At 41.0% G+C, this 24668-nt stretch overlaps 1 protein-coding gene across 3 annotated transcripts in view; it reads left to right on the top strand.

Annotated features, from left to right (window-relative positions):
* The window catches only part of DCX (doublecortin), a 102505-nt gene that overhangs the window by 17623 nt on the left and 60214 nt on the right, over window positions 1–24668 (top strand). For all 3 annotated transcript variants that reach the window (XM_088129196.1, XM_088129194.1, XM_088129195.1), the window contains exon 3: window positions 3354–3694. In XM_088129196.1, the coding sequence (XP_087985322.1) occupies window positions 3354–3694 (341 nt within the window). The remainder of the gene's footprint in view (window positions 1–3353; window positions 3695–24668) is intronic.

Here is a 24668-nt window from a genome sequence, read left to right as displayed (position 1 = left end):
CATGACATTCCAAAGCAAAGAATGCAAATCACATAATTGGGGAATTTGGCTCACGACATCATCCTCCCATGATGTTGCTCGCTCCCCCGCAGATACTCACAACCCCAGTTGGCTTTTTTTCTTTCTTCTAGGTAGGTAAGCACACTTTTAAGCAAGCCGCTGGCCCTAGCTACTCAACCTTTTCTTTTTCTAAGAATACAGAAGAGATGAAATCAGTGTTTCCCCTTGCAAAATAGCCACTTCCTTTTTTTTTTTTTTAATTGAAAGGTTGCATTAAAAAGCAAAGTCAGTGGGACAGGGAACCAGATGAAGATCAGATGAAGTGCCATTGGGAGAGAGCATTGTTGGAGATAGCAACCCTAGAATGGAAATATAGAGATACATACACTCCAAAGGATGTCAAGCAATCATTCTTCATGGTAGCTATATGTAGAATTGTTTCAGTAATCCGTACTTTGATTTCCATCTTTGCATTGGCAGATTACAGATTATAATCTGTAATTATGATTTTGGGAGGCAGGAGTGGGAAAGATCTGGCTGGTCGTTGTTCTAAAATTGTCTCTCTTTCCTCTGTAATGAGCAGACATAAGGTTGGGTTTGTTAGATACATTGCAACGTCAAAAATTAATTATATCCATGACAGCAGTAGTGTTATTAGACAAGAGTCTTTTACTGCAGTTGCCCTCAGGTCATATCTCTTTTAGTGGATTCAATATAGTGTAGCCATGCCCATTTGCAATGGCTACATTCCAAGAAATTGTTTTTAAGAAGAAGCAAATGCAGCCTTGTTCTTTCCTCTTCTACGCTTAATTTAAGATGTCCATTTTCTATTTTTTTTAATAATAATGTTTATTCAAGTTTAAAAATGCAGAGACAAAAAACGAATACAAACTAAGAAAAATATAAAAAGAAAAGAAGAAAGAATAAAAAGGGAAAAGGGAAAAGGAAAAAAGGGGGGAGGAAAAAGAAAAGAATACACAAAGAAAAAAGAAAGAATATATAAAGAAATGTCTCCCCCTCTCATCAAGACAAGTACTAACATTTCAGTAATGATCACCTACCCTAACATTTCAACCAAAGACCTCTTCTTCCCATATCTCATCAATCAAACAAACAAACTCTCTTTTGTTGAATATTGTTTCCATACCCCTCCACTTTCTGTCCCATTTTTCCTGCCTTCATGGCACTGGGCACAAAACAGCCCCTCAAAACTCTCCATTGGATTTGCAGGCACTGTTTGAACCATTTTTCCAGTGTCTTCAGGGGAGGCAGAAATTCTTCAGCGATTTCTCCAGGAAGCAATGACAGTACTACTGCTACTGGAAAATAAAAACCATGGAAAAAAAATTTTCTCCTGATGATTTCCCTTGGAATTAATGGAAGCGTGGAAAGACAGAGGAACTGCAGACCACTGGAGGGAGTATTGCATCATGAAAGGCGAGACAGTCAACACATGTTTCTTTCATCTTCTTATGAATGAATGAATGAATGAATATGTAAAAATCTGAGAGATGGGAGATGAACTAACTTTCTCTGAACATGGAGTTATTACTTTTATTTTTGTGTTGTGTTGTTAGATGCCCAGAGTTGCTGTGCTGAGACAGGTGGCCATACAAATTAAGTCAATAAAGAAATAAACATATAAATGCATTTTTATTAGGTGTATTCAACCAGGGGATACTTTAATTGGGATTCCTGTTTTTAGCCAACTTTATTTGAATTTGAAAAAAGCTAAGCAGGGTTGGGTGTGGTTGTACTCAGATGGGAAGCCATCAGGAAATTCCAAGTTTAAACACCAAATTAGGAAGTTTGTTTGTTGATTCGTTTTTCAAAACACCAGAGAAGGCAACGGCCAAACACTCCCAGGAGATTTCATGGATGCATTCATGAAGTCACCTAAAGTGGAACATGACTAGAAGCAACCTTGGCCGTTGCTGGTGAATAGGTTGGACTGCATGGTTCAAATGGCCCTTTCCATCTCAGGGGTTCTATCAAGAAGTACAAGAACGCCTCATACCACCCATAAGAATTGCCCTCAAACTCTCATTTTGCTTTGCAAGCTGTTGCCTTGGCAGATTCATTTCCATCACAATGAATGAGGATAAGTAGGGGACAAAAAACAGAATAATGTCTCTGTCTTCTCCTGTATGGAGTCTGTTGCTTCAGAAAAGGGGAAAGATTCAGGTAACATTTTCTAACCTGCTTCCATAAAAGCAAAAGGGCATCCCAGGATCTAAGGAGGACGGAAGGGGAGGGTACCCTCCAGCCACTGCATAAGCCAAAATTGAAGTGTGTGAAGCAGGGCCCTGGTGTCTCCCATGTCACTTTGGTATGGTTTCCTAGGTCTCTTTCACCCACAAGGAAGCACTTGCCATCAGAAGCAGTATAGAGCATTTGAAGGATTGGGAGCCTGGGAAGTTTGGGGGATTTTGGCGGGGGGAGTTTGCTCTTGCTTTGGCTGTAGTCTATCTAGTCAGATGCTTTTTGTCCTTCATTTGTTTTGCTTTCTACTGGAAAACAGTGAGAAATTTTGGTACCAATGTTCAGCTGTTTGCTAGACTTTTGTACTGTGATCTGGAGGACTCAGAGGAGGCAAAAAGAAACTTTGAAGGCTGGGCCTAAGAGTTGCCCACCCCTAATATAATAATTATAAAATATAAACTAATAATTAGTGCTCCATTATTGAGATCAATTAGTAAAAAGAAACCTTACAGATCTCAAGGAAGGATTGGGAAAGTGAACCTGAAGAACAGGTGCTCCCATGGAGTAGTAGAAACATAGAGATCCACAGAGGAGGCAAATAGGAGAAAATTGTAAAATAAAATGTGCGTCGTGTTGCAAATTCTACCCTGGATGTCTTTGGGCACAATATTGCAACCCAAGTATGAAAGTGTGGAACCTAAGCTGTGACATTACAATGCTGCTGTCATTATGGTTAGAAAGAGACACCCATGAGTAGAACATCTACTTTATGTAGAAAAGGTCCCTGGTTGACCATGTAGCTTCTCTAAGAGGGTCTAGGAAAGTCACCAGTGAACCAGAGTTGACCGTACTCTTCTTCACTGTGGTATTTTATTTATCCCATTGATCTTGAATGTGTGTTTGTGTGTGTTGATTATATGCCATCAACTTGGTGTTAACTCTTGGCAACCAGATAGACAGAGATAGAGAGATATCAACAGAGATTAGATTGTCTTTTCTGTTGTTTCAGAAGCCACCCGCATTTAAGACATATGATTCCAGATCTGACTTCTCTCTATATAGACGTCCAATAGCTCTATTGCTATCTCTTCTGATGAAAAGAGTTTGCTTCTGCTCTTGGTAAATACCCCTACGTTTTCTGTTCTTCACAGGAGAAAGCTATGTATGTTCATCCGACAACTTCTTTAAGAAAGTGGAGTACACCAAGAACGTCAACCCAAATTGGTCCGTCAATGTGAAAACCTCTGCCAACATGAAAGCTCCCCAATCCCTGGCTAGTAGCAACAGTGCCCAGGCAAAGGAGAACAAGGATTTTGTGCGTCCCAAGTTGGTGACCATCATCCGGAGCGGAGTGAAGCCAAGGAAGGCTGTCCGTGTGCTCCTGAATAAGAAAACAGCCCATTCGTTTGAGCAGGTGCTCACCGACATCACAGAAGCCATAAAGCTGGAAACAGGAGTCGTTAAAAAGCTGTATACCCTGGATGGGAAACAGGTAAGGCCTTTAAACTCCCAATTCAGATCCGTACAACAGTGGGACAAACAAGGATGTGGCAGCATTCTGGGAAACTGGTTTCAGTTATGGCCAAGCCATATCTTCATTTGGAAGAAAAATGATTCAAAATGGAGGTCCATAGACTGAAATTTAGAATCTCTCCTAAACTTAATCTTAATCCAAAGTCTAGAATCCGGAACTGGGACTTCTTAGACCCATGTGCTTCTTAAAGGAGGTTCTCCTTTGGTGTCTCTTAACAAAACCTGATTTCTTATCATGACTGATAGAGCGCTTGTACTGGTCTGCTGACTTGGGTCATCTGAGATTCGTATAATTCAGATTAGTTTTTCTTGAGTGGTAATTGAGATTGCACTAAAACTAATGCTATTTGTTGTGGTTATGTGAACCTAGACATCATGGTTAGCAAATCATGGCTTATGGTTTAACATGATCTGTGGACCTAACTTCTGTGGCTTATTCTAAAACCATAAAATCACCTGAACTTCCTCCTGTGTTAGAAAGGTAGTAGAAAATAAGTAAGTGAGTGAATCCATTTGCACATTTATCCATTATATGTATTTAAATGTAAAGAAGGAGGGAGGGAAATACAACTCCATATTTAATCATTTCAATATTTTTAGATACTCCAAAATGGCATAATCTACTTTAAGAAAAAGACAGCACCGAAACAATACTATGTATAAATAATAAATGAATGAATGAATGAATGAATGAAAGAAAGAAAGAAAGAAAGAAAGAAAGAAAGAAAGAAAGAAAGAAAGGGGAGGAGAAGAAAGGGCTGCTTGTAGAACTATAATTATAACCTAAATAATTCAAGAAAGTGGGGCCAAATTGCTTGAAAATCCTCTTTCCTGTCTCTCTATTGGAACCCTGTCAGTTCACCCGAGGAACATATGTCAATGATGCCTTCAATCTAATCAAAACGTGCAGGTAATTCATTAAATAATTCAAAAGCCAAGCTATTCCTTATCCAAAGAGCAGCCTGGGAAATGTACTCCTAAATTTGAAACTGTAATCTCTTCCACCTATTCCCTTCTCCTGCCCTTTACTATCACTAGATCCGTTACCCTTGTTTTCCATGTCCATTTTCTGACACAGAAGCCCTGATGACTAAGTGAACATCTAATGAAGCTCAAAATTAACCTGTCCAAGTGGCCACCATCTGCTCCTCAACTTGTCATGCCAGTGGCAGCAGTTACTGTACTCAATGGTCCCTGCAATTTGCATCCGGAAGGGGATGACAGCAATGTTCTGAGAAAAACAGGTGCAAAATGACTGTGGTGCTAATCACCAGGAATATTCCCCAAAAGACTGACCTGCATCTCTACGCAAGCAGTTAGCTCTTATTTTTAGACAGTATCCTCTTTGGATTGTTTTCGGTCTAAGTAACCAGAAGCTCCCTACAGATTTTCATTCATGGATGGAAGCCATGGATGCACTGTATGTTCCATCCCTCTTTCTGCTCTTGAGCACCCAATATTCAGGGGAGAACCTCAGGAAAATATGATGAATAGCAATAGCTAATTGCAATTATGCTATTATCAAGCCCCTTACAGCAGTTCAAACCTAAGAAAGCTGACCAATTCAGAATAGGCAGGGTTATTGCAACAAGAAAGGGATTAGATTATAGAATCTTGAAAACCAGATATGGGTAATTTGGCCCTCATTCTTCAGTATTTAAAGTGACTTCCTCCCTCCAGTGCCTTTGATCTTTTTTCTAACTAAGTCTTGGTTTAATGGGGAAAATGCTAATTGGTTATTTGACGCTACAGAAATGTCCTCTTGTTCTGCAGAATCATGGACGCATCCATTTGCATGGTCCATGCATTCCCACATATATATTCAGACTACCCAAGGTTCCTTGTCCTCAGCCCAATGGATGGACCAAAGTTAGGCTTCCTTGAAGCTCAATGGCAGTGGATTTATTGGCATTTGGAGTTGGTGCTTGTTCTAGCAGGCAGATGGGAGGGAGGGAGGGAGGGAGGGAGGGAGGGAGGAAGGAAGGAAGGAAGGTCCTTACAGCTTTTCTTTTGGGTTGATGGTCTCCTCTTTGTGTTGACTGGTTTTCTCATAGGGAGCAATACCACATCAATGGTAGGGCAGTTGGTCTGTTGAGAAGAAACCTCTGGAGTTGCATAGAACACTTTTCCCAGCTCAGTGCCTTCCAAAATGTTGGACTACAGCTGCTAGAAAATCTCACGTAGCGTTTTGGCCCTGTAAATTGTGTAGTCTAATACATGTAGAGAACATCAGATTGGTGAAGGCTGGCTGACTTTTGGGTCCTCTTGCCTGTGTTTGTGTGGTTTTCCAAATGATCTTGCTAATAGTGCATATTAAATACTACAACATGCTACTAGTGAAGTTGTGTTATCTAGAATATTTTCTCATTCATGTCCTTCCATCACCAGCCATCCATTGTATTATCCTTGCCAAGAATTCCATTGCCCTTAGCTTGCTCGTATGATCTAAACCTTGTACCATTGTGCATAAACATAGGTTCAGTTTCTGAGCATCTTCTCATAAAAGATGGCCTTTTTTCAAGAGCTTTCCTCACAGGAAGTATCAAGAAACTACTTTAAGTATCTACATCATGCCTTCAGAATTTTGAGATCGAGCTATTACAGGTCAGCAATATTTTCCAGCCATCATTTCCCATAAGTAATCAAAGTGCGATACGGCGCATACTGAAAAGGGAATAACATTGTTCCATGCCTCTAATTTTCATAAGGGTTTACTTATATACTGTAATAGTACAGGCAGTCCTCGCTTAATAATGGCAACAGGGACCAGAATTTCCATTGCTAAGCGATGCAGTGATAAAGCATGATGTCGTGTGACCGCATTGCTTAGTGATGGCAATCCCAGCAGCCCCAGTTGCTGTCATTAAGTGAGGACCATGGGTCATTAAGTGAGGACCTCACATGACTGCAACTTGCAACTTCCTGCCAGCTTCCCACAAGCAAAGTCAATGGGGAAGGCAGGTGGGATGGCGGAAGGTGGTTACTGCGGTGCAGTGCAAGCATGGTGGGCAGGAACTATGGAGTGAGGGTAGGGGGGTGCTGTGGGTGGGCACGTGCTATGGAGTATGAGATCCCCAGGACCTTGTAATCCATACCATGGCTCTTCGGGAGAAAAAGCAGCAGGAATGGGAGCGACTCACTGACTTTGCTTATGGGAAGCCAGCAGGGAGGGTCTCAAATGGCGATGACTTAACCATGGGACACTGCAACCATCATAAGTATGAACCGGTTGCCAAATTCCCAAACTGCGATCATGTGACCATGGGGGTGCTGCGATGGCTGGAACCTTGAGGACCACTTGTAAGTACCACTCATTCAGTGCCATCGTGATTTTGAACAATCACTGAAAGAGTGGCCATAACAATGTGGGAATGGCCTTGGGAGCAGGAGGAAGAGCCACAGCCTAGACAACAGTCTGACAAACAATCTTTTAAGTTTGAAGGAGGAGGGGTGGAGAAAGCATCTCAGAAGGGACCCTCCCTAGTTTTGGAGAGAGTAAAAGTAAGGGAGGGGAAAGGTACTTTCAGACTTGCAAGATTCTGTTAATGTAACCTTACAATAAAGACAGTACTCATGGTTGTGTTTCTTGCCTGGACTACCTCAAAGGGCTAACCTGTACTTTTGTTTCTTCTGAATATTACTGGCCTCTTGTTTTTTGTTTGTTTCACAATATTTGCATTTGGCCCCAATCAGACAGACTCTAAGACATAAACAAGTCAAGCAATATTATTAATTAACCCATTAAAACATTATAATATAATCATGACCTTCTGGTGAAGTTCCAGTGGTCTGAACACTGCAACAGGTAACAGCTTTGCTCATTCTGAGACCAGCAGCACCTCTGGACCCATCATCGGGTGCCAGAATGTGATGTGCCAGATTGAGGGCTCCTGTTTGAAAAGCACATGCAAACTTTTAGCCCAATGAGTCAAGTTTAGCTGTGGAGAGGTGAATTTTCCATCTTTGCTCATAACGCAAGCAAAGAAAGATTTTTAGGTTTAAGAATATGTGTTTCAAAGAAGAGGAGTTCTCGGCTGCTGTAAAAAGTAGAAGCCATTCTGAGACTTCCAGAATTATAATGGTATCACTTACCTAGTTCTATTATGATTGAATGTGATTTCAGATCCATAATGCTGTCCAAAGACACTTCACTATCACTCTGCCTTTCCCATCTTTGGGTTTCCAGAGGCTGGGCTACAACTGCCACTATAGCCAATGGTAATGAATGATGGAAGTTGCAGTTCAGAATACTCTCAAGATCCAAGTTGTGAAAGTGTGTTCTAGCCAATTCTCATGATAAAAGTTAACGTTTCCTCTGCACTTTCACTGGCTTCTCACAGCTCCCAATTTAAAGGTGGAGATCAGGGTCTCAAGTTGTGGAAGTCACTGGAAGACATTTTAGAAGGAATTAGAAAGGCTTTTGGATCTCCCTCCCTCCCTCCCTCTCTCTCTCTCCCTCCCTCCCTCTCTCTTTCTTTCACACACACACACACACACACCATGAAAATTTCATATTCCAACAACAGTATGGTCAGGCTGTTGACTTCAGATTTTGTTCATGGACTTTCCAGAAGACTCTGGACCAGTACTGCTGAAAACATATTCACTTCTGTTTCTCGTAAGATTTTCAGTCTAAGAAAAAATCCTGGATAAAAAAAAAAATCTGCACTCATTTTTTGCAAAAATATAGGGTCTTTTCAGACTAACATCAAAAGAACAAAGTGCATTGATGGTCACCAGCTTCCTATAGGAGAAGTCTTCCTGTATTATTCTGGAGTCACAAACATGTCAAAGATCAGATTTTGGGATAATAGCAGTCCCTCTATTTGAGTTTATGCACTCTTTTATGCAAATATGCTCAACCCAAACCATCTACAGTATTAGCTAACTCAGAGTATCCTTGAAGTTAGTGGAAGGAGTACAAACGTAAAAAAAAAGGGGGGGATCTAAATTGGCATTGCCCTCTCCCTCAAAGACTAAGTAATAACTCAGTGACATAATGGGAGGAACAAAGCTTAGAGTAGGGGAATGGGAATGGGAATGGGAATGGGAATGGTAATGGTAATGGGAATGGGAAGGAAGGAAGGAAGGAAGGAAGGAAGGAAGGAAGGAAGGAAGGAAGGAAGGAAGGAAGGAAGGAGGGAGGAAGGGAGGGAGGGAGGGGAGGGGAGGGAAAGAAAGGAAAGGAAAGGAAAGGAAAGGAAAGGAAAGGAAAGGAAAGGAAAGGTAAGGAAAGGAAAGGAAAGGAAAGGAAAGGAAAGACAGAGGCGGAAGGGAAGGGAAGGGAAGGGAAGGGAAGGGAAGGGAAGGGAAGGGAAGGGAAGGGAAGGAAAGGAAAGGAAAGGAAAGGAAAGGAAAGGAAAGGAAAGGAAAGGAAAGGAAAGGAAAGGAAAGGAAAGGAAAGGAAAGGAAAGGAAAGGAAAGGAAAGGAAAGGAAAGACAGAGGAGGAAGGGAAGGGAAGGGAAGGGAAGGGAAGGGAAGGGAAGGGAAGGGAAGGGAAGGGAAGGGAAGGGAAGGGAAGGGAAGGGAAGGGAAGGGAAGGGAAGGGAAGGTGGGATCTGGGTGGAACAGCAGCTGAAGAAGGAACCCCAAGGAAAAATCACCAGCCCAAATGAGAGGCAAACAGAAACAATCCTTTGGATAGGTCATTTCCTGATTTACTTAAGGGGCTATTTTTAAATATCTTTGGATCAATGGAGAATGCCAAGGTTTTAATGCATCTGTGGGATAAGTGCCCAAAACAGGGAGGTGGGGAAAATAAAACGCTGAATAAAAATGAAGAATGCTTTGTAAGAGCATTAAACACAGACTGTGGGGTGTGAAGAATACTGGGGGGGATACCTCAGAATGATTGAAATCCTCAGTTAAAGCAGGACCTCATTTCCACATGAATTAATTCTATGTCCAAACAACGTTTACTATACTATTTTATGCCAGTAGATATAAAAAGATTTGTAACCGGGGGGTGGGGGTGGAGGAAGAGAATAGATGGCTGGCATGTTTCACATGGGCTCCCCTTGAGGATCAACCTGTTGCTTGAAATGTCAAATCCACGAGCAGAAGAGTTTGCGCATCAGAGCATTTATTTATAGCATGTGGCAGCTCTTAAAATATACTAGCAAAGAGCTGAAATTAACGCGTCACAAGGGCTCTTTAAATATCTGTGCATAGGTCACAAAGTTGCGTGCGTGTGCGCGTCGGTGTTTTAAGCCAAGAATGTTGAAAAGAGCCAATCTAGTCATGTAACAAAGGCACTTAAGCTGATGTACTTTGACAACAGAGATCTGCCATCCTTTTACACTACAGATATTTTTGAGCTACATCAGGAAAATAAAGGACAACATTTTGTTTGCATCAAAAATGTTAGACATTTCTTGTTTTCCCCCTAAAAATCAGCACGCAAGTGACACTCCAGCCCTGTTCAGGCTATTTGTTCCATGTTGAATTCAGTACAGAAGGCATTATAAGCACCCTTTTTCTTCTCCCAGTTGAGGCAGAGATGTTAATAAAGAGCGAGTCTCCATGGATACAACATAATTGTCTGCAATGTGAGCCAACATGAATGCTTCCATGTCAGCTGGAATCCTGATACAGATTTTTTTTTTTTTAATGCCATTTTTGCACTTTTCCTTTCTTCTCTTCGGCTACTGTTCTATGATGGGAGTAAGAATTGATGTCCAGACTGAGAAAAAATCAAGAAAACTTGTGTAAAGAGCCAGCTGCAAGCTTCCCCGTTTTCAGTGAAGAAACCTGTCTTCTTGCCAGATGATAGAAAAATGGGTAGAAAGAAAACAAAGGAGTCCCCACCTAAAGTAGCAGAGGATATATTGGTTCCTAATTTAAAAGACTTGAGTTGCTGGAATTCTTGTAATTGCATTTGATTGAATCTTGCTTAAAGAATCTTTTGGAATTGTGCTCTATAAAGAATCACTTTCAGCTCTAGGCCGTTGCCAAACAGCTCAACAGGTCATTGCCACTGTTGAAATAATTGGACTATCTGTCCCATAGCTGGTTCAAGGATCTAGAAGGACATTTAAGGTCCTAAAGAATCAAGATCCAAAATTTGTGACAGACCACTTTTGCCCTTATAGCCCTGAAAGAAGGCCTTGGTGTATGTGTCAAGAACCAGAGTGCCATTTTGAGGCACTCTGATCACCAGGTGGGGCTGGGGGGACTCTTGATTGTGACACCTGTCCTTTAGGATGCTCCCCTCCCATAATTTTAGGCAGCTGCTGAGAAACCTGATGACAGAGATGGGAGAAGCTGTCACCCACCAGGTATGGCTGCATTACAACTCCCAGCACCCTTATCTAGCATGGACAATGATGAAGGATGCTAAGAGTTGTAGTTCATTAAATCAGGGGTTGGGGGACACATGTTCACCCTACGTTCCATCCTACATTCTTTCAACTAGGATTTCACTTGCAGAACAACTGAAGTATATCTAGCACTTATTCACATCATGTGCACCTAAGCATGAGATATGCTTCTTCTTCTTATCTTCTTCCTGTGATTTGTATGTACAAGCAAACACACTCCTTTATGGAATGAAGCCCACATGAGGACAGAGATATCTACACAGAGGGTGGGGATTTAAAAAGTGGCTGTGACTCCACGATCAAAGCCATCATCTTGACTTTTTTGACACACACACACACACCCCTGATACCCTTGTGTGAAAGCCCCTGTGGAGATCCGATCTTTGTGCAAATGGGGCAAGACTCCTTGTTGTGTTTCATTTTCTGATTGCAAACCAAGCACTCGTGCTCTCCATCAACGAAAAGCAGAAGCAGAGAACTATCAGCAGTAAATTAAACTGCTGACAAATTATTTTCTTCTTGGCAGCACCTAGAAATCAAAAATGAGTGTTCCTAAAACCTGGGAACCAGACAAGATATTTTTAAATGCATCACCTCAAAGCAAAAAAAGAAAAACAAGAAGAAGTGGGTGGGTAGACTATCATCGATGAGACCTCTTAATTGCCCCAGTGTGACGGAGATCTTAGAGGTGGGTGTTTTTCTATTTAAACCACAGTATTAAAATTAAAATGAGATGGCTTTTAAAATGATGTTGCAAGCTTTCAAATCTCATGAAACAGGAACGTTTGGACCAGATCTGTATTTGGAGAATGAAAGAGCTTTAACATCAGAAAAAGGATGGTTTACCCCAGGGTTTTTCAAACTTGGCAAATTTAAGATGTGTGGACTTCAATTCCCAGAATTAGAGCAATGCTGGCTGGGGAATTCTGGGAGTTGAAGTCCACACATCTTAAAGTTGCCAAGTTTGAGAAACACTGGGCTACAGTAACAAAATTTTGAAAACCTGACAGCATTTTTCCTTCCTTCCCTCTTACATTCCAGTGCTTTAAGATGGACCCAATCTGCGCTGCTTTCTCTGTTTCCTGGGCTGAAAGCACGTTTTTGTTTTTATAACCTTTTCTGCATATTTCTCCAAGGTCATCTCTGTAGTTCTCTACAATTTCCAAAACAATATGCACATCCTAGCTATTTTAGATGTGGCTACCCACATTTTTCGGCAGCAGTTCATAAGGAAAAACAATGTATAGAAAGGTGATTACTGGGAAGCAGTATTCATTTAAAAAGTGAATGTTAAGGGACACATTTACAGAAAAATGCCTCCTCTTACAGCAAGGTATGTGTAAAAATGGATATATTAAGAAATATCCTTAAAAATGTGTATGCTAGATAAACTGCACCATAAATATACATATCAGGGGACATGCTCAAGGCACGTGCAGTTCAGCTCTGATCCAGTTATCGCTTTCAATCTTTGTGCAAGTCTAAGAGGCCTGTGAAAATGCAAATTTTTGCTGATGTTTTAAAAAAGTAAATTGATGGGAATGTGGGGCCGAATGACATTAAAGTTGGGGAAAAAAATAAGCGGAGCCAATTTCTTCTTCTATCTGTAATTTGAAATTAGCTAGGTGAGTATGACTGTTTGGTAATCGTGATTAGAAAATGCAAACGAAATCTCCCCCATTCCTGCCCCGATTCCACTTTCTTTAAGCAGGAATGTAAAATAAATTCTGCACGGGTGTAAGGCAATATGAGAAACTAATCTTTGGTTCAGATGGAATCAACTCGGAAAAATAAACAAAGTTACATCTCCAGAAATTAGCAACGGCTTAGCCTACTTTCCAAACCACTCTTATTTTAGAAGTTGCCTCTTCTTTGATGCAAACATTATTTCTCCGCGAAGCACCACGGTAGTTCTCAGTGCTTCTTTTGCACCACTTCTCAGTCCCGCTAAAGCAGCAGAAAGATAATCTTCACATTTACAAATTCAAAAGCGAAGATCAAAAAGCAAAGAACCTAATTTCATCCCGGTTTCTCTCTAAGCTGTCACAGAACACCCAGTAACAAAAATCCCCTTACTCCCATTCCAAACCAACGGGAAAGGGGAAAAAAATGCTTATATCTTACTCTATCCTTGTCATTACCTCTTATTCTGTGAATTTGTTTCGTCTTATATATTTAAAAAAAAAAAAAATGGAGTGGTTCCTAGGAGGGGGAGGTGCAAAGCTGTTAAGCCACCTTTCCCTTTTGAGATTTGCTAAGGTGGCTGAAGCTGATAAGCCAGGATGTGGGATAGAGCAAGGCTTGCTGTAAATGGAGAAACAAACTGCCCTATAGAGCTATAATATTTTAAGGAAAGGACTGATTTTACTGCATTTTCAGATACACCACTAGCACATAAAAACAAATCAGCTCAGCTCCCAAACATAACGGATGTTGTGAGATCCTTGAATTCAGACCAGCTTTCAAATTGTTGGTCTGAAAGTGAACACAGACCTTCCGATCTCCATGCCTCTGCCACAGAGACCATCTTCTGTTACTGTTGAAGCACAACCATCTTTTGATGAACATCAGAAATGGACACCCACCTGACATGTTAATGTATGGAGATGTTCCAGGTCAAACTTACGTTAGGGCACTGTTTCTCAACCTCAACAACTTTAAGAAGGGTGGACTTCAACTCCCAGAATTCCCCAGCCAGCATGGCTGGCTGGGGAATTCTGGGAATTGAAGTCCACCCATCTTAGTTGCCGAGGTTGAGAAACACTGCGTTAGGGGCATTGTGGAAAATTAAAATGACTTCCCGTCTTAAAGAGGAACAAGGATGGACATTATTTGTTGACTCTACCAGGATGATAGGTTATGATATCTGTCTGGGGAGCCAGGACCTATCCCTGCCCTGTAGAGATCAGCAGTAGTGGACTGAAAGTGAACAAACATTTTCTGACACAGCTAACATGCACCTTATCAACCGTGGCAGTCTGCAGATTAGACACAAATAACGTACCAAAGGCTCAAATTAAAATATCACCGATGGGCTTTTAGCATGGATTAAAAACCGCTTACCCAGCATCTCTGAATGCTTCCTGAAAGTTTATGGCATGTCTTTCCCCGTTTATCATGCTGAGTTATTCCTCTCAATGGCACGGTCACTTTTCAATTCTTTTAGGCAGCTACAACCCCAATTCTTTCTTTCTTTTTTTCCAGAAATCCACGTCAGAAAGACAATGAAAACCTTCAAAGTATACCCCAAATGAATTAATACACACACACACACACACACACACACATAAATAAATAACTAAATAAATAAATAAATTTTGGCATCCTTTTGCTTTTCAAAATGTGAAACACATGCGACATGCATTCCTCCCTGATCGGCTTTCTGATGTTAATACGCTCTTTAATTTTTTCCCTTTGTTTTCCATTGTGCTTCGGGGCTTCTCATCAGATCATTTGCAATCATGGGGGGCTGCCTTTCCCTCTCTGATTTCTTTCCCTATTTTGCAAGCCGTAAAGAGAGAAAGGAAAGGAAAAGAAAGAAACCTTCGTCTACATTGTTAAATAGCAAGGATCTGGACACCGTTCAATTACTCATCTAAAATGCTCAATTGGCAAAGCGTCATTGTTGCATACTAATTAGTGCTATATTCAGACACAGAGATGGGTAATATGTATCAGGCCCCAAATACATCATTGGGTTACCAGATTTGGGCTGCCAAAAATAGGTCAGTTGCTAGATGATAGCAAGAAGGTATAGATTGCTCTCTTTGGTGCCATCCAGTGATCATCCAGATGTTTTCAGTCCAGATCTAATAGCCTATTAAGTGACCTACCCAACCTTGGGCACATGGCAATAAAGAGGCTTTATTGTTGGCAAGGCATAAAAGAATACCCCATATTAACAGATCAATGGCTAAGGATCTTAAAGAATACTATGTACATTTCTTACGAACTTAAGCTGAGACCAGTTCAGCAAAAGATGTTTTCTGATCTTTATTGGACATCTCAGATTCAGTTTTAAAAGGTTTTATCTCATAAATCCATTAAATTGGAAGTGACGGAAATGGAGTCGTATGATTGGGGCTAGCCTCACCGTTGCTCACGTTTGGTTTCATATCCCAAAGTTTGTTACTATGGTGTTACAAACATAAATGTAGGTTAAACGGCACATCTCAGTTTTATACCCAAAAGTTGGAACTTACCACTACGTGAATAATTATGGATGTATTGAGCACAGCAGGGGTAGCAGAATAAATTAGATTTCAGTATTGGAAAGACGGTGAATCCCACAGGCAGGCTCGCCCCCTTGATGTACAATATCTGTTCTATGTTCTTAAGCTTGGCTCTCTTATCAATGACTGATTCATATTACTTTGTGTGGTTAGGGTTTAATGACATGTGCAGAAATTAGGCTGAATCATTTTCTATGTATACCATGTTTTCTGTCCCCCCATCTCCTCCTCCCACTTTTATTCTCCATCTCTCTCTCTCTTTGTATTAATGCAATGAATTCTTTGGGGATTTCTTGGCGCTCTCTGAGCTTGGTGGTTTGCTTCCAGATGTTTCATTACCCAACTAGGTAACATCATCAGTGTGAGTGAGTGTGGGGTTTGCTCCCGGTTTATATGCAGTAGCTTGCCCTGCCAGTTTTGGTGGGAGTGTGGCTCCCTTCTTGGTGGTTCCTTGATTCGGGTATTGTTTTATGCCTGACTGTTTGTCTGATGTTAATCCCTGTTGCTGGAGGTGATGTGTTCTAGTCTTTTTGTTTCCTTGCTAGGTTTTTTATTGTCTCTTTTGAATGGGGTGCAAATGTGGCTTATCCCTATGTGTTTATTGATGGCTGATTTGTCTGAATGCCAAGCTTCCAAGGATTCTCCAGCATTTTTGGATTTAGCTTGGTCTCAGATGCTAATAGTTTCCCAGTCGAAACTGTGGTTGAGTCTGTGAAATGAAACAAATGAACATTCTAAAAATGAAAAACAGCAGGGAGGAGAATGATACTAAAGGGGTTGAGCCACATCACAGAGGTAGACGGGTCTATGAATTTCCACTCTTTTTCTGGGTTGTAGAGGATTTGAGGTGGGTGCCTGTTTTACAACTTCCAGTTGTGTTTATGTGTTTTCCCTGCCTCGGTACTTTTCAGCAACGTTGGGATATTGTTCTTCATCTCATGAAAACTCTGGAATCCGTCATGTTTTCACCCTGGAGTTTATGATCCCCATGGTGAATGGTTCTGAGCCATTGTTAAAGAAAAATATGAGTAAGAATTGGGGGGAAATAGAAAATGGAGATTAAGTCATCTTCAGCAATTGCCCACAGATCACAGAATCCCTGGCTATTGGCTGTGCTGGCTTGAGATGGTGAGACTTGAAATCCAACACCATCTAAACATCTGGATTTGAGAAGGACTATGTTCAAAGGCAGCACACAGTAGCATTTGGAAAGATTCTTAGTGAGACATATTGAGACTTTTTTTTTTTAGGACCAGCTTTCTTCCAAAGGAGCTGCACACATGTTTTGAGGATCTTCTCTTGGCCAAGAATTTTTTTTCTTTTTTATTATGTCATTATAAATCTTGATACATTGTATGGTTTCAATGTAGTGAGGCTGATATAATACGATCAGAGATTTAACATTCTATTATTTAGAAAGCTTAAAATGTTGGAAATAGAGGAAGAAAAGTAAAAATTCGATCGCCGTGAAAGATGTTTGGGATGTCAATATTACAAGCATAAAATGATTTGGCTTTTCATCCAGAGTTAAGTGTAACATGAAAAAGGAAACCGCTGCAACTCACATCAAGGTACTGGTTATATGATAATATTCAGCCTTAAGCCAATTACTCAATATTAAAATCTCTATTGTATTATTGATACATACATGATGATAGATAGATAGATAGATAGATAGATAGATAAAAGTTTAACAAAAGTTAAAATACCTAAAAAGAAAAAAAAAGAAAGAAAAGGGGAAAAATAATAAAAAGAACTATTGATTTCTGGTTCCCCCCTTTTTATACATTTGCTAATTTGCAATATTTCTAGGCCTTCAGGCTCCCTTAAAAGCCAGACTGTAGTTGGTTATATTTATGATGCTGCGGGCTATATCGTATGCATGGGAACCATTCTTGTTTAAATTCAGTTGAACCTCTATTACGTCAGGATTCTGTTAGTTTTGCCATTGCTGCAGATTCTCCAAGTTCAAGGTCCCAATCAGATATTGTCAGGGTTGTGTCTGTCTTGGGCAAGAGGTGACCCTCAAGTCTGCTTCTATCCAAGGCAATATCGAGAACATGGACGAAAAATCCTCCAGCGGATTGAATGGCCCCTGCTTCTTTTCCTCTGCTCCCTTCCCCTAACTTCTGGCTTTCGATGGAGGTTGTGGCTTTTCCCCCTTCATTGTGTGATCAGGCAGCTGCGAGCGCAAGTTGCTAGGTGACCGTTCTTGGAGCACAAAGAAATCTGTCTGGGGAGGCTGGTCCCGCCATTCCCAAGCAGCTGTGCAGAATTTCGACTTGCCCGTTTCTCACTGTCACCGAATCACAGGGAGTCCCGTCAGCATTAAGCATCTCGCCAAGATGAAGGAGCAACAGTAGATCTGTTCTCTCTTTTCCTCCCTTAAAATCTCTTTTCTGGGCAAAAAAGGGGGATTGCACGCAGCTTGGCTTTGTATGGCTGGAGGCGGAGCAGTTGAAATGCAGCAGGCACGACATCACGTCTGGCTCTTGTCCCCTTTGTTGGTGGCCCCAAACTCTGCAACAGGGTTGAGCTATGGCTTGGCATGGAGGTCAACCCCAGGCAGAGTACAAAGCTTGCGTCAGTGCATTGTTCACAAATTCAATCCGGATTCCACTCAAGAATAAAAAGGGGGCAAATGTAACATCTCTGCTTTCTTAGTTTGTCAGACATGGCGATGGGAAATGGAGTTTGTGATCAGGGAGGGAGAGGAGAATCTCTGATGCAGCCTCAACCTTTGCTTTCATGTTGGCAAGACTTCTTCCTTGTGGTAACAGATGATAGTTGCTCCTCTCACTTGTAATCCTGACAAGGGGAGGTGTAACGTGAATAGCATGTCACTTCTGTATTACAGTGAATTAAGGATTTGCACACACACACACACACACACCCAAATCGAAGCAACAGAAGGATCCTATTTGCAGCCTGGTGCCTGATTGCTATGGAGATTTTAAAATTTTACTTTTAAAAAAGGCGTATCTCTTTGTTTTATTTTTCTGTTGTTTGTATGTTAGATGCCACTGCTGTCCTATTCTGGCTTTGTGATGTTCTGTGTATCCCTGTGCAGATCAAACATTTGAAAATGTCTGGAGGAAGAAAATCCACCCCAAATGGCTTAGAATCAGGGGGGTCTCTAGCCAATTCATTTCTGGTTCTAGTGAACCAGCTGTAAAAGCAGGAAATGGAAGAATGATAAATCTCACACATAGATAGATAGTATTTTAATACCTTCATTGGCCTGAAAGCCTCTTGGTATGTTCTTTGGGATCAGCATCATTTCTGTTGACCATCCTCATCTCAAGCAGGGTGTCTGTAAGTGGGGAAGGAACGTGTTAGGAGTCAAGGAGGCACCCACAACATGCAATCAATGCCCCATCTATTTTTATGTATGTTGCCTGTTAAGAAAAAAAAAGGGAGAGCTTCAGTGGAGCAGTTGCAGCCACCATCTTGATATTTTTGACCCCTTTGCAGATGCCCCTGATCTCCAGAATCAATGTTCTCCCTTGGTTTGAGTGAAGGAGATAGACAGATGGACAGAATAAATCAGGGTTCCTGTGCCTCTGGTGTTATTACAATGTATGGTAATTATATTATTATATAAGCTATGGTTCTTTCAAGCATCTCCATGAAAGCTTGAAATTTCTATAGATATAAGGCTGACCTCAGATAAATCGTTTCTGTTTTGGGAAATGCATAACGAATTGACATACTGCCAATATGAATAGTCCTTTTTTTGCTATCCTTTCAGATAATTGACCACCATTTGTAAGGGTTTGTGTGCTCATTGAACCATCCACCGATTAGATGGCCCTGAAAAATCCACATTTTCCTCCAGCTGTCAAAAAGAAACCCTGATATGGTAACATTGATTTTTAGAACATTCACCTGTAAATGGAGACAGATGGTTCTCACCCTTAAGTAAGTGCCCCCACTGGAACCTGAATTCACTCACTGAACCCCATTTCAAGCTACTGTGATAATCCTTGTCGATACCTTGCAAGGATTTTCAGATGATCAGTTCATCCGCTGGATTCAGACTGTGACCATGTTCCCATAATGTGTCTGACCAGCTCAGTTAAAGATCTGGTGTCTGCCGTTCCATGATTTACTAAGCTTGATTAGTGTAACACATGTTTTTACATGGACGTGCTGTGCACCCCCAACCAGGGGCATCTGCAAGGAAGATCAAAAGAGTCAAGATGGCAGCCAGAACTGTCTGATAAAAGCCCTGCCCCCTTTTTTATGTGTTTCACAGGTAAAAAGGGGGCAGGGCTTCAACTGCACAGTTGCAACTGCCATCTTGACTTTTTTTATTTCCCTGCAGACATCTCTGTACTCAACCGTTTCAGTTTATTGTTTCATATATTGATCCCAGAAAATGAACTGATTCTGGAACCAGGTCACTGGTTGCATGAAAGCTGATTGCATGGATGTAGCCTATTAGCAATTCTATAGGTCAACTACCACAGTCTCTTCCTGCCCCCTCCTCAGTTTGAGCCTGAACGAGAATAAAATGTACCTGAAGAGCAGACCCTGAAGTAGAGAAAAGAGAGAGGGAGGAGTCCCAAGTATCTGTAAAAATAAGTTTTATTGAAGCCTAATCAGTTTGAAAATTAGTCCCTTTTTCAAGGGCACTCTGTGATTTGAGTGATGATTGATTGTGCCATCAAGTCATTTTTGACTCCTAGCAACCACATAGGTAGATCTTCTCCAGGTTGATGTTTCTCCAACCTTCAGGTCTTCTAATGGTGCAATCATTGCCACTGAAACTGAGACCACCCCCCTTGCTGCTGATCATCCTTTTCTTCTCTTTCCTTCCACCTTTCCCAGCATTAGAGCCTTTTCCAGAGAGTTGGGTCTCCACATAATATGTCCAAAGTAGGATAATTTGAGCCTGGTCATTGGTGTCTTAAGTGAAAACTCTAGAATGATCTCTGTAATCACCAGTAGAATCAAAAAGACGATCACCAAAGCAAAATGGAGCAGAAAAATATTTGATCTTCTAAAATATCTGTAAACTGGTCAACTGGTCAGTTTTTATCTACATCAGATAGCACCCTTGGTAAAGGGATTCATTTCTGAAATGTGCAAGGTTCCAATAAAATCATGTATCCAAATGGCCGAAATCTCAGAAGATCACCAAATCTTGTGGGATTTGAGTTCCCCCTGAAATCTCATTGGAGATCTCATTGGATGTAGGGGTGGTGTTCCAGCACTTTTCTTATTGGATGATGGTGTTCTCATGGGAGAAAAATTACTGAAAACTAATGGGAGTTTTGAGCTTTTTTTCTTTTTTGATAATTTGGTGCCATAGCACTGTGCAAGATATGGCCATGACCAACAGCACCAGACTAGGCTGCTCAACCCTTAATACAGGTAGTTCTCACTTAATGACTGCCCTTTTAGCAACTGTTCAAAGTCATGACAGCTCTGAAAAAGTAACTTTACAACCAGGAAGGAAGGAAGGAAGGGAGGGAGGGAGGGAGGGAGGGAGGGAGGGAGGGAGGGAGAGAGCGGGGTGGGGGGGTGGGATCTGGGCTTGATCTTAGGGGCTTCATGCGGGCCTCATGCAGACCTTACTTTTTAAAAAAAACTGGCTTGCTATCCAGCCTCCTGACCAGCAACTCTTATCTGAGTTATCATTGCAATAAATCCATTCCAAGTTCAGAACACCAAAATAAACTAACTGGAGAACAAGTATCAGAAGGATTAAAGAAGTTTCAAAGTCCAGAGATAAGCCAGAAACAAAATTAGTGTTTTTTGAGCTATAAAAATTCTGGTAAGCTGAGCGTCATGGATAACTGTCATAGATCAATAGTGTTCCAGCACTTCTGCTTTTAAATATCCAGAGCACAGATGAGGTCTGCTTTTTCTCAGGAAGTTACTCTCAAGAAGTTCTGTCTGGTTTGGCTGTCTCTCACCGTAGGCAGGCATTTTCTGATGTTCTAGCCTCAGCTGATAATGTTCCTGGGGTCTGAGTGGAGGAGGTTCCTGGTCTAGGTCAGAGTCCAGGGCTCCAGGGCAGGAATGGTGGTACCTGTTGCTGTCTCAGCATCATTTCTCAGGTCTGGAAAGACTGCATTTGGCTCTTGAGAGGTCTCCTCCTAGTCCTTCTGGTCCTTCTCATCTGAGGAGGAATCTTAGAGACAAGATCATGACATTTGGCACAGAAAAGGACATTTCTAGAAAGCTAATCATTGAACATATATGCTTACAACACTTATTTACAGTGAATCAGCTCATTTGCCCATTTAACATGGTAATATCTATACTAAAGCTGCTGAGAAAGTACTATACAAAGTGTACTTTCTCAGCAGCAAATATATCTTAGAGTCCTGGATAGCCACATATGGAATTCAGAAAAGTCAAGGGCGGTCTCACAAAATGGAGGATGTGGCCAATCACCAAACTCCCACGGGCCTGAAGGTGAACAGATGAAATTGCTCCATGCTATTCCTTCTAGTTGCCAAAGATACTCTCTACCACCTTGACTTTAATGTTTTTTTTCTGGGCAAATGGAGACATTTTCAGACAAGGTACCCATATTTTTTAATTGAAAAGAATGCTTTGGGGGTCTGTGTGGTTTCAGAAATATTCTCTGGAATAAATATGATGCTGGACACTTGCAGCTTGCTTTGTGTGTCCTATTTGTTTTCTTTTGTTTTAATCCAGAGTCAACATAGAATCAAATCAGTGGGGCTGTGGAACCTTGTGGGCACCTAAAGAACCATCTCTAGGTATATGACAAGTGAGGTACCATGTTCAGGACCCAGTCAGTGGATATTGGAGTATCCAGACTCCAGAGTCACTTCCATCAATTACCTTACAATACTTAAGGCTGCACAAAAACAGATGTTGGGCAAACTGTATGTTCTAAAATCTAAACTCTTTTATTACTTGAGTCTTCTGGTTTTTGTAATAACAAGGAACTTCGTGAGGATTTCCTCCAAACTGGAACATGATCCCAATTCATCATTACTGTTCTCTGTAGCTGACTTGTTTCTTGGACAGAATTCTGAAGATGCAGTTCATTATTTCTGCTGCCAAATCTTCTCTTCCAATGGCTTTTTGTTGTCCCTTATTTCTTACTGCAAACCTCTTTTGATTTCAGCCACCATCATCTCCCACCTCACCCTTGCTGGAGCCACAGTTCTGCCGTCAGCTCATTGATTGGCCTGCAAAGGCGTCTCTCTAAAAGCAAGTCTTATTAGCAAAGTTATCATTCCCTCTTTCTCTTCAAATGTGCATGTCCTGTGCCTTCTTGGATGCAAAACCTCTGATGCCCCCAAATCAAACTTTGCAAAGTGATAGGTAAGTCAAGAAAATAAGAGCCAAGATCACCAGAACCAGCTGGCAAATCATCATGTACATAGGTGGGGAATGTGGGTCCCCCCAACTGTTAAAATGTGTATATTTCCTTTGGAAAAATTGGCATGATGTTCTCATAGGTGGTTGTGGCTTTTATTAGGAATTATTTGTCCTGGTAACTGAGAGATGGCAAATCCATCTTTTGCAAAGTAATCTAAAATAAGTGGAGTTTGATGAAACGTTGTCTGGATGATCTATGCAGTAGAATTCAAGGATGGTGTTTTTCCCAGATGTTGCTATTTTATTGCTATACTTATTCTGTTAAGCTTATCTTGATCCAATCAAACACACCTCACTATAAAACTTAAAATACAGAAGTCAAGTTCAAAATCATAGATTAAATCTCTCTGTCAGCAGATGCAAAAATAAACTTCAGATATGATTGGAAAACATTTTAACAAATATCAGATAGCCCAAATTTATACGCAGTGTTTGTGACAAGCCTACATATATCAGAAAGCTTGAGAAGAACATGATATTTAGATTATTTGGGGGGGGGCATTGTGTGAGCAATAACTTGACTAACTCTTTCAGGAAATCCCAATAAGAGAGATTATAGTTCTCTCCATAAACTCTTGTTGAACATGGAAAGTGACCATCTCAGGGACAAAGTCCATCTAGCTTCTTCTTCATATAGTGTTATGACTATCGTATCATGCCATCCTCATCAGAATAAAGCTCATAGTGGGTCAAGAACTCAACTTAACCGACATTAACCCGGTCAATGAAATAACTGTGCTATTAGATATTTTCAGAGAGAAGGAAGAGTCCAAAAGGCCTGTGAGTCTCCCATCTCCAGTTCTCAGATAGGCCGTTCCACCATCCCAAACTAGAGCTGTTCTTGGTCCTGAAAAGTGTTCATAAGTCTTATGAATGCAATACTTGAAAATGGATAGGCAAAGCAATCTGACTCATTCTTCTACAGTCCATCCTCTTGGAAGACCTCAACTATAAATCTGAGAACCATAGTTGAATATGCATCAACAACAATAAATAATCTTTTCCCCTCCATCCCTCTATCCATCTATCCATCCATCTTTATCTTTTAACTCTATGGATAATTTTCCAAAAAAAGATCAGGTCAGGAATTTGTACCTTGGCTGGAGATTTTTTGCTGGTGAGAAATTCCTTAGATTTAGACTTCCTGAACATAGGTAATAGAGACATTGCATAGAAAATGCAGGAATCAACAGGTATTGGCCATTGAGTGGGAGTCATTATGGAAAATTGCATTACGAGTGGAAAATGGCATTTGACAATAAATGGAATGTGTGTATGTGCGTTTCTGTATCTGCGTTAAGTATAAATATGTGTGAACATGCATACACCCTAGAACATATGCAGACTTACTTGTCCATCTGTCCATTGATCCAAATTTGGCACCCATGTATCTAAAACCCCACATAGCAGCCCACGACAAGGAAATAAATTGTGGAGAGACAGAAAGTCTTTCAGCCTGCAGAACAAATAAACAAATCCAAAAACAGGCATTTGGGCAGCATCTTTTCCCTATTTACAAGTCTAGCTGGCTGGCTGTAGCCCAACCAGCTTCGATTTTCTTCTGCACTGCAGTAATTGCTTAAACAAAGAGTTCGCTGCTAACTTAGGGACATGATTGGAAGGGATGTTCCACTCATCTGCCTTGCAAGCAAATGAAGAATATCAGAGGTCTGCTATAAGAAGAAAATGACTACGCAGCCTTGGAAGTCCTGTCAAACCGTTGCAAAAGCAAGGCACCTGGAGGATTTTTTTTTTTTTTTAATTCCATCTTGGCAAGTTTGGGTCGGGAGTCCTCTTGTCCTGGCCTTGTTTCCAGGGCCCACAAAAGAATGCTGCTATTCCCACAGGCAGCAGCGGATTCTAATTAATCAGTACTTAAGTGAATAGCTCTGGGTTATCCCACCGAGGGAAATGGATAAAGGCTGGAACAAAGAAAACATTGCTCTAATTATTATCAGCGTTATGGTCTTTTTAAAAAAAATCCCGAATGGCTTGGGGTTAAGTGGATTT

Source organism: Python bivittatus, unplaced genomic scaffold (genome assembly GCF_059951505.1).
Source record: "Python bivittatus isolate LINGU-HERP-01145 unplaced genomic scaffold, Pbiv_v1 ctg000790_np1212, whole genome shotgun sequence".
Classification (NCBI taxonomy): domain Eukaryota; kingdom Metazoa; phylum Chordata; class Lepidosauria; order Squamata; family Pythonidae; genus Python; species Python bivittatus.
Note: the sequence above shows the minus strand (reverse complement) of the source record. Positions and strands in the feature narration are given on the sequence as shown.